The sequence below is a fragment of the Plecotus auritus genome (assembly GCF_963455305.1).
Source record: "Plecotus auritus genome assembly, chromosome: 13".
Classification (NCBI taxonomy): Eukaryota; Metazoa; Chordata; class Mammalia; order Chiroptera; family Vespertilionidae; genus Plecotus; species Plecotus auritus.
This window is the reverse complement of record NC_137779.1, coordinates 10,727,978-10,737,973: the sequence shown is the minus strand read 5'-3', so window position 1 is coordinate 10,737,973 and position 9,996 is coordinate 10,727,978. Positions and strand designations below refer to the sequence as shown.

At 52.1% G+C, this 9,996-nt stretch overlaps 1 protein-coding gene across 3 annotated transcripts in view; it reads left to right on the top strand.

The window, feature by feature from the left end:
* The first annotated feature begins 270 nt into the window (after positions 1 to 270).
* The window catches only part of TPCN1 (two pore segment channel 1), a 51,520-nt gene continuing 41,794 nt past the window's right edge, over positions 271 to 9,996 (top strand). For 2 of the 3 annotated variants that reach the window (XR_013959546.1, XM_080650077.1), the window contains exons 1-2: positions 271 to 472; positions 3,264 to 3,500. Coding sequence is in view for 1 of the 3 variants with exons in the window: in XM_080650077.1 (XP_080506203.1) it covers positions 3,389 to 3,500 (112 nt within the window). In the remaining 2 variants the exon portion in view is untranslated. Of the gene's footprint in view, positions 473 to 3,263; positions 3,501 to 9,996 lie in introns of those variants that run through there. The other variant, XR_013959545.1, reaches the window with a different exon arrangement.

Genomic DNA, 9,996 nt, shown 5'->3' with positions numbered 1-9,996 from the left:
CTCGGGGCCTGACCAATCAGAGGCACCGTCTCTCTGACCCTCCACCAATTGAAAGACACGGACTACCTCTGAGTTGGGCTGAACGAGTTAGGCAGAGAGGATGAGAGGGGGGAAAGGGGCGGAGCTTCTCAATCCCGCCCCTTCTCTAGGAGGCGGGCAGGCGGTCCTGCATCGGTAGCGGGCGAGAACTGGGGAAGGACTTGAGGATTGACCAATTAGAATTCATCATGGCAGCCTATCTAGCGAATGGGTCCCGGCTAAGGAGGAATGGGGCGGGGCCGGCGGGGTTGAGGGTAGGCGGTGGATGAGAGAGCTGGCGCAGCTGCTGTGGTGGCAGCGGCTGAAGTGGCGGCGGCGGCTACTGCAACAACTCCGAGCTCGGGGCTTTGACGGCGGCGGCGGCGGCGCCGCCAGCAGGCTGGGCTGCACGGTGCCGAGCCGGCGCGCGGTTCGGGTTGCTGGGGCGGCGCGTGTAAGAATCCGAGGGGTGCGAGGGATGGCCTGAGGAGAGGGCAGGGGGCAGGGGTCAGAGGGCGCCGACTAAGGGGTTGCAGCTGGGCGCTGGAGTGTGGGGGGCGGGCCGGGCGGGCGGAGGGACTTGCGGGGAAGTTTTCGCGTGCTTTTCCCTCCAGCCCAGGCTGGGGCTTTGCACCCTCTCTCCTGGTCCCGACTTCCTGGGGCGACCCCCGCTCGGGGGCGGGGGGCCCTCCCGACCAGGGCTGAGAGCACGTGGGGCTGGAGCCCGCATTCCTCTTTCCTCCCCTCCTTCCTCACCTGCTCCTCTCCCTAAAGCGACCCCACAAGGGACTCTTGCCAGGTCAGGGAGCAGGAGCAGATGGCTGCTGGCCCTCTCCTGGGACCTGTTCCCTAGGGGTGACCCCTCCCTTCTGTGTCCTCCATAGAGCGAGAGGCCAAGCCCGCAGAAGGAGGACTGGGCTAGGACTTGGGCAAGTCCCTTCCCCACTGTGGGCCTCCCTTTTCCCTCTTAAAATGATGGGCTTGAATGAGTTCCGATAGCCGTACTGGTTCTGGGAGGAGGCCAGGGAGGGGATGTCCCTATAGTCGGGCTGCCTGGGTTGAAAACTGGGCTCTACCACTTCTTTGCTGTTTACTTAGAAGCGGCAGTTGAGTTAATCCCTCTAAGCCTCAGTTTCGTCATCTGTGAAGTGGGTATTTCTCAACAACGGCACAATTGATGGCAAAATGTTTTTAATTGTCAAAACTGAGTGAAAGATACAAGGAAGTTCATTTACATGTTCACTCTGAATATGTTTGAAAATATCCATGGTAAAAAAGTTGAACCAAAAAGAAAGTAAATAAAACAAAATTCTTAAGATAGCCAAATAGTAGTGTCTTATTTGGGATTTCCTCTTCTGTCTCCCCAATATTGAGATTTAAAAGCAAAAGAAATCCCCAGATCTGGAGGTAACAACAACCAAAATCTCACAGGGAGTTTGCTAGACAGAGAGCTACAGGCTTAGCAGCAGCAGGTAGAGCTGTGCTTGCTTTTGCTGGTTGGTTTTAAGAAGATAGGGATGCCCAGGGACCTGCCTGAGATTAGTCTGATGATTTGTGAAAGAAGTCAGTTGCGGGGTTGCCATTCAGTGGGTTAGTCTGGAGCCAAAGTTGGCTGAGTCCGGGAGGCCACTGCTTGAGGAAGGAACCTGCTGTTGTTTCCCAGTTCAAAGGTCTGCCACCAGATCTGCTGAGTCGTGGCTTTGCTTTTGGTCCTCCCCAGCGGAAATGGGAATGTGTGTAAATAGAACGGGTAGCAGGCTGGTTCTGAGAGTTTTAAACTGGGAACTCAGGAGGAGGGCTTCTGCTGTGTGACTCGGGACATCACTTAAAAAATACTCTGGTTCTCTTTCCCTTCCTCCTCAAGCACCTAAATCTGGAGAATAATGCCTATATAAGAGTGCCATGGCCCCGGCTGTTTCCTCAGTGGTTAGAGCATCGGCCTGTGGACCAAAGGGTCTCGGGTTCGAGTCCCAGTGAAGAACACATACCTTGGTTGCAGGTTCCCCAGCCCTGGTAGGGAATATGCAGGAGGCAACCAATCGATGTTTTTCTCTCTCCCCTCCCTCCTTCCTTTTCACTCTCTAAAAATCAATGGAGAAAAATTCTTGGGTGAGGATTTTTTTAAAAAACCCAAAACTAAAAAAAAAAAAAAAAAGAATGCTATGGGCAAGTGTAGGTGACCTGGCACACAACTTTTTTCAGGTCATTGGAGCTAAGTGCTGCCTAAATACAGGGCTTGGACTTGGGGGAATTGTAGTATAGTGGTTAGGAACATAGGGCTGGAGTCCAGCTGCGCAGTTCAAAGCTGTGTGTTCTTGGGCAAGTTACTTAAACTCTCTGAGCCTAAAGTCCCCCCCTTTGTTATGGGGGATAGTAATCCTACCTATCTATTATGAAGTTTCAATCAGCTTTACCTAAAAATTGCTAGAAGAGTCCCTGATACATAGTAAGTACTCATCAAGTATTAACTACAATTATTTTAATGGTTGTATATTTTTTAAGTCTTCAAAATCCTTATAAAACATAAATAAGAACCAAGAGGGTGCAGGTGGAATATATTAGTCATAATCTTAATCTCTAGACGTAATTACCATTAACTGCAATATTTGTTCTTGCAGAGTTTTCCTCAAATTTAAAAAAAAATACATTTTTATTGGTTTCAGAGAGGAAGGGAGAGGGAGAGAGAGAGATAGAAACATCAATGATGAGAGAGAATCACCTGCACACCTCCTACTGGGGATCGAGCCCGCAGCCCAGGCATGTGCCCTTGACCGGAATCGGACCCAGGACCCTTCGCAGGCTGACGCTCTATCCACGGAGCCAAACCAGTTAAGGCTCCTCTCATTTTTTTTTTTTTTTCATATATTATATTGATTTTCTACAGAGAGGAAGGGAGAGGGATAGAGAGCTAGAAACACCGATGAGAGAGAAACATCGATCAGCTGCCTCCCACTGGGGATGTGCCCGCAACCAAGGTACATGCCCTTGACTGGAATCGAACCTGGAACCTTTCAGTACTCAGGCCGATGCTCTATCCACTGAGCCAAACCGGTTAGGGCAGGCTCCTCTCATTTTTAATCCTGTTTTATATTGCAGTACTCCATCATCTTAAAGGGTACCATTCAGTGGTTTCTAGTGTTTTCCCAAGATTAAGCAACCATCGCCACTCTCTAACTGCAGAACATTTTCATCAGTAGTGGTTGTATTTTAATAATTTTTTTTTTTTTAAATTCCCCAAACTCTAGATGATGCCGCAAATGGAGGAGTCTCTGAGAAGCATCTCTGGGCCAGTGGCTTTGAAAGGGAGCGCAGAGCAGAGACTATTTACAGCCCTGGACATCACATCCTGAGGCCTACGGGAGAGAAGACCATGGCCATGAACTTGGATGACGATGTTCCCCTCATCCTGACCTTGGAGGAGGGCGGCAGTGCCCCACTGGCTCCTTCCAATGGCTTGGGCCAAGAGGAGCTGCCTAACAGAAGTAAGACGGTAGGGTGCACTGGGGTGGGGTGTGGGGGGCCACTTCAGGGAGTGAGTTGTGGGCTTGATGGTCTGATTGTAGACATGGTACCCGAGTGCCTGACTCTGTGTTTGACCCCTAGGACCTGACACAAACTACTGGGAGACTGCAGGGTCCTAATCCTGCACCCCCAATTTAGGGATGCTTCCAGGAGCCCTTGCCTCCCTCAGCACCTTGCCCCCCTTTGCATCTGGCTTCGTTCCTGCATGCTTGGTGTGGACCTCGGGCACACCTGCGCCTTGGCTAGCTTCCCTGCCCCATTCCTGGTTAAAAAAAGAAACAGATTTCAACACCGGCCTCCGTCTGTCCCACTCTGATGCTGTTGGCAGAGGGCAGAGTTGACTGCTGCTCCCTGCTGGGGCTCTGTCCCTGCGTGGCCCTGGATGGGGGGCGGGGGAGGGCAGACATTTATCGTGATCCATTGATTTGAGGATTTCGGGGTTTGCTTTGTCTTCCTCTCAACCACAGCCTAGCGCAAGGTGAACCCAAGAGAGTTTGTGAGCTTTAAATGTTTTAAAGTTAAGTGTGTTTCTGGCAGAATGAGAAGCCTTAAAACCCTTTCTGGTGCTTGTCCCAAAGCCATTTGCTTTATTTGCTGGGGCCTCGGGTCCACGAGAGGCTTAAAATAACTTGCCTTTTATGAACGGTCCTCAGACGGCAGGGACTCGCGCTTTAGCAAATGGGCGTTTCACCCGCCAGCCGTGTGCCTGAGCCAGGATGGAGGGCTGTTGCTCTCCTTCAGTTCAGAAGTGGACATACGTGGGTCCAGGTGAAGACCAGCCTGCCCTCCTGTCCCTCTTGTCCAGAGAGAATACAGTTGGTTGCGGGGAGCTCAGCAGGCATCTCTTGGAAGTGATGGAGAGAGCAGTGGTCCTGTGGACGGAGTGCAGTGGGAGGCCTGGCTCCCTATAAATTGGCCTCTCCTTGCTGTGGCATGTTCACCCAGCTGGGGTGGCAGAGCTGGGTAGTCCAGGAGGGTTAGACTGTAAACCAGGGCTGAGAAACCAGTCACCCTGACTTCAGGCACACTTCTTTTTTTTTAAATATATTTTATTGATTGAGGAAGGGAGACATCAGTGGGAGAGAAACATCAATCAGCTGCCTCCTGCACGCCCCCACTGGGGATGTGCCGGCAACCAAGGTACATGCCCTTGACCGGAATCGAACCTGGGACCCTTCAGTCCGCAGGCCGATGCTCTATCCACTGAGCCAAACCGGTCAGGGCAAGGCACACTTCTTAAATGCCCTAGAACTTGTAGGCTTACGTTCGACTCTTTCTTATCTCTTACCTTAACTAAAATCCTTCTGCAAGGATTTTATAGAGGAGGAACCAGTGAGTCAGAGAGGGTAAGTAACTTGCCTCATGCCACACATCCCGCAAGTGGTGGAGAAGAGATTTGAACCCAGGACCAGCTGACTCCAAAGTTTCTTCCCCCACTCCTCCTCCCTTTTCCCTTCTCTTCCTGCGCCTCCTGATTCTTTTCCTCCTCTTTTTTCCTTCATAAGCCCTTAATAAATGTGAGCACTGGCCTTTAGCATTTACATATATTTTCTCATCATGTAGCCTCAAGGTAGAGTCACTGTTATCTGTATTTTACAGAAGAAGCAGCAGCCTCAGAGAGGTTAAGGACTTGTCTAAGGTCACACAGCTGGTAAGGAGCAATGCTTCTCTGATCTTCCCTCTCATGCCACTGTGGAAGGTGCTTTGGGAAAAGGGTGTAAATAATGTGACACATTTCCTCACCTTCAGAGGAGGACCCTCTCCTAGTGAGGGGGTGGGCCATCCATGACCAACAAGGGAATGGACTGCAAGGGAGGGTGGTTGATGCAGGAAGGGTGTGGATCATTCTGGAAATAGGCTCAGGATTCTAAATCGAAATCCCGATCATTGTCGTGGGTGCCACTTTTTAGTTCTTCCAAGTATCAGAGCTGGTGGCAGGGTGTCCCGCTCTCCTGCAGGATCAAAGTGGGAAGAACAGCCTAGTTCTGTGTCAAGATCAGGTTTGAACCGATGATAGAGCTTGATGAGTAGGAAATAGGCCAAAAAGACAATAAAGCTAACCATGGATAGGCCGCTCGTGGGACTGTCCTTGTCGTAGCGAAGTTGGTGGCTTATTTGGGTTGTTTCTTTTTCTTTTTTCTTTTTTTTAAATATATTTTATTGATTTTTTTACAGAGAGAAAGGGAGAGGGATAGAGAGTTAGAAACATCGATGAGAGAGAAACCTCAATCAGCTGCCTCCTGCACACCTCCCACTGGGGATGTGCCCGCAACCAAGGCACATGCCCCTGACCGGAATCAACCTGGGACCCTTCACTCCACAGGCCGATGCTCCATCCACTGAGCCAAACTGGCTAGGGCTGTTTGTTTCTTTTTTATTTTACTTAATTTTTTTTAAAATTGATTTCAGGGGGGAAGAGAGATAGAAACATCCATGATGAGAGAGAATCATTGATCTGCTCCTGCACACACCCTACTGGGGACCAAGCCCAAAACCTGGGCATGTGCCTTGACTGGGAATTGAACTGTGACCTCCTGGTTCATGGGTCGATGCTCAACCACTGAGCCACCGTGGCCGGGCTGGATTTGTTTGTTTCTTTTTAATGTATTTTTATTGATTTCAGAGAGGAAGGGAGAGGGAGAGAGAGATAGAAACATTAATGATGAGGGGGAATCATTGATCGGCTGCCTCCTGCACGCCCCCTACTGGAGATCGAGCCTGCTACCTGGTATGTGCCCTTGACAGGAATAAAACCGGGACCCTTCAGTCCGCAGGCCAATACCCTATCCACTGAGCCAACCCAGCTAGGGCTGGATTTGTTTCTTAAAAAAAACACACATACGAAATATAAAACTGACAGGGTGCAGGGAAATGGTACTTTCTCCCCAGTGCGTTAGTGGGACATTTGCTAAAACCTCTAAGAACGAGTGGGTGTCATGCATCAAGCCTGGCCGGGAAAACAGCAGGGCCTGTCCGAGGAAAAAAAAGACTTCAGAGGAGGCCTGCTCTCCCCTTTGTTAGTTCATGCTCCGATTTTGGCATTGACCTTCTATCCAGCGTCCCCCTTCCCGGTTGTCTGAGCATTCTGTCTAAAACACAAATCCAGCCCGGTCATTTCCCAGCTCAAAGCTCCCCGGGACCTTCTCGTCCCCTGCAGGATGAAGGCCAAGCTCTAGGCCAAATACGAGGCCTTGGGTGTCCTAGCACCTTCTAACCTGATCTGCCCCATTTCCTGCCTTTGCCCACAATGTCGCACTGCTAGTTTGCGCGTCCCTGCCGTGCATTCTGAAACCACCTTGCTGGCACCTCACTGCGGAATGCCTTCCTCAGCCTCTTGTTTGTTCAGAAGCTTCAGTCCTGTCTTGGAAATCCTGCTGAGAATGCCATCTCTCTGGACCTCCCCTCACAGACAGGGCTAATGACTACCCTTTTCTGCTTTGGTATCTTGACGAGGCTTCCATTATTACAAGTGGCTTACTGCGTGGTAATTACTTATTTAGCCATCTGATCACCTAGGAGGCCCTGCATTCCATTCGTCTGTGTTATCACCGAGCTTGATGATACAGTCAGCAAGTCGTGGTTACACCTCGTGGGGCTTCTGGCGCCTTGTGGCTCGTGGGAGTGGCTGTCTGGGGGTCCTGCTCAGAGGGGGGCAGCATCCCCTCCTAACCAGGGGTTTGAGTCCCATTTCTCCCAGCAGAGCTGATGGTCTGGAGGCTGCCCCCATTGCCCCGGGCTGTGGCTCACGGGGCTGTGGCTCACGTAACCCTTGAGGTAGTAAGGAGCTGGCAGAATGCAGGCGGAGGTCTGCAGCAGAGTTGGCGCTCCCTGGGCACGAGGCCCTGGGAACTAAACAGGCTTTCTAAGGGCGTGCGCCTCGGGCAAGCCTGGCCTCCGCCTTGACCAGCAGCTGTCGTCAGTGGCTTCTTCTGGCTCTGTACCTGCATTTTCCTTGTCTTAGCCTACTTGGGCTGCCGTGACAAAATACCACGGATGGGGGCAGGGGGCTTGAACAGCAGAAAGTTAGGGTCTCACAGTTTTGGAGGCTGGAAGTCTGAGATCAAGGGGTCAGCAGGTTTGGTTTCCTCTGAGGCTTCTCTTTGGCTTGCAGACGGCTGCCTTGTCACTGTTTGCTCACGGGTTCATCCTTTGTTCTGTGTCCTAATCTTTTCTTTTTTGGTTTTAAAGACGGCTTATAGATTTTCCCCCTTAAATATGTTTATATTGATTTTCTCAGAGAGGAAGGGAGAGGGAGAGAGAGATAGAAACATCCATGATGAGAGAGAATCATTGATCGGTTGCCTCCTGCATGCCCCCCCCCCCCCCCCCCGCCCTGGCTGGGGATCGAGCCTGCAACCCAGGCATGTGCCCTGATCAGGAATCGAACCGTAAGCTCCTGGTTCATAGGCTGACGCTCAACCACTGAGCCACACCAGTGGGGCCTAATCTTTTCTTACAAGGATACCAGGCAGATGGGGTTAGGCCCACCTCTATGCCCTCATTTCACCTTAACTACCTCTTTCAAGGCCCTGTCTTTAAATACAGCCATACCTGAGGTCCTAGGGGTTAGGGCTTCCACATAGGAGTTGTAGGGGGACACGATTCAGCCCAGAACACTCCTGCCCTTTGCTTAGATGCAGATTCCCAGGAACCTGGCTGGCTGTGCCCTTTGATCTTACCTAGAGGTGACCTATGATGGGACATTGTCCCTGCAGGAAACTGGACGGTTTGGTTTTTTTTTTTTTGCTTATATGGGCGAGAATGGATTTTATCCAAGACTCAGCCATCTCTGGGCTATGCGGGTAGCTGCCGAAATGCTAACGAATGACTCATAGGCAGTTGATCAGGAGGCAGGTAGGAGCAGAGGTATTTAAAGCCTGGCACTTAGGAATAACCTTGAGCACAGTTCAGCGGGGCTGGCCTTCGACGGTGCAGGTTGGAGAGCCCACGCATGGGGTCGGGCCATCGTTAGCCTGCCACCAGACACAGTCTGAATGTCGTGGGCCTTACAAGGGACTTTCCAAGGGAATTCTGGTCACATTCAGCTTTTGCCTTCTTGTTGCCTTTAAACTCACTAGCTGCCCAAGTTGGGCCTGTGCTCTATGCCTTCTCTGGTGAAAAAGCGATTGGGGGTAAGGGAGGTGGCTGAGGCTTGAGCAGGGCACTTAGTGTCACGGCTCCTTAGGTGCTGGTGGTTCGTGGTTGCCAGGTGACAGGCCACCCCTGGGTAAGGCTTAGGTAATAGAGATGGGGAGGCCCTCTCCCTCCTTCACCCTGATGCCCGGTATGATGCCTGGCAGTTACCTAGAGCCCAGTGTGGCATCTAGCCACGTGGAAGGTCACTGTCCCCTTGCAGGGGGTCAACCCATGATGCTCTGGCTCCCTTTGCAGCGTGTTTACGCAGCCAGGGCCAGCTGGCACCAGGCCAGGTTGACATGGGCCCGAGCTCTTGGTCTTAGTGCAGAGATAGCCAAGATGAGCTGGAAAGAGCAGTGGGGCGTGTATCCCAGGATGATCACCCCCCACGTGGGCTCCGTCGCATAAGTCTGTGCCCGAGGTTCTTTCTCTGACCCGTTCTCTCCAGTGTACTTGCGTAAGACGGAAGCCTAAGAGACTTGCATAGCTTTTGGCATTTGTGATACCCTGAGTAGCGGAGTGGTCAAGCCTGTGGCCTCTGGATCCCAGGTCCAGGCCTCCCATCCTAGCTAGTATGGGGCTTAGCTTCTCCAAGCCTCCACCTCCTACCTGTGCACTGGGATCTGATAGCATCTCCCGGGAGGGCTGTTGGGGACATTTAATGAGATGCCCATTTTAATGTATAAGTGCTTGGCCAGTCATAGGTGTGTTTATCATGACCAGAGACTGTGCTTGTTTGGAATATCATGGCACACAAGCCGGGGTCCTGAACCCAGGCCAAGACCCGAATCCTTTTTGCCTCGCTGCTGGGCCAGCAGGTGGCCGCCGCCAAGCGGGGAAGGAGGCAGCGTGGCAGCTGGAGACCTAACAGCAATTAAGAGTTTCATAGCCTCCCAGGGAGCGGGGGCATTTGGCTCCGCAGAGTCACTCCCCTGGCTTTCTTAGGGCCTCACCAAGGCAGAAAGCCTGGTGTCACCAGGCTGACGGAGGCACCAATTAAAATGAGCAAGCACCCGGCATGCTGGGTTCCAGCTTCCTCGGCCCTCTGCGTCTTCACCGAAACTCGAAGCCTTTCGCTTCCTCGGCCCTCTGCGTCTTCACGGGGATCCTGTCTGTCGCCTCGGGCCCCCCTGCCATGAAATGCCATCTCTCCCCTCCACATGCAGATAGCTGCCGCCTCGAAATGGCAGCAGTGGCAGCTGGGTGCGGGCGGGACCGCTGCACTGCTCTTTCCCCGTCGCCTTAGGGGGGTCTAAGTTCACATTTGCTCCGAGAGCTTCATGAGCCAGAACACGCTACTCCTCAGCCTCCGAGCTGGGG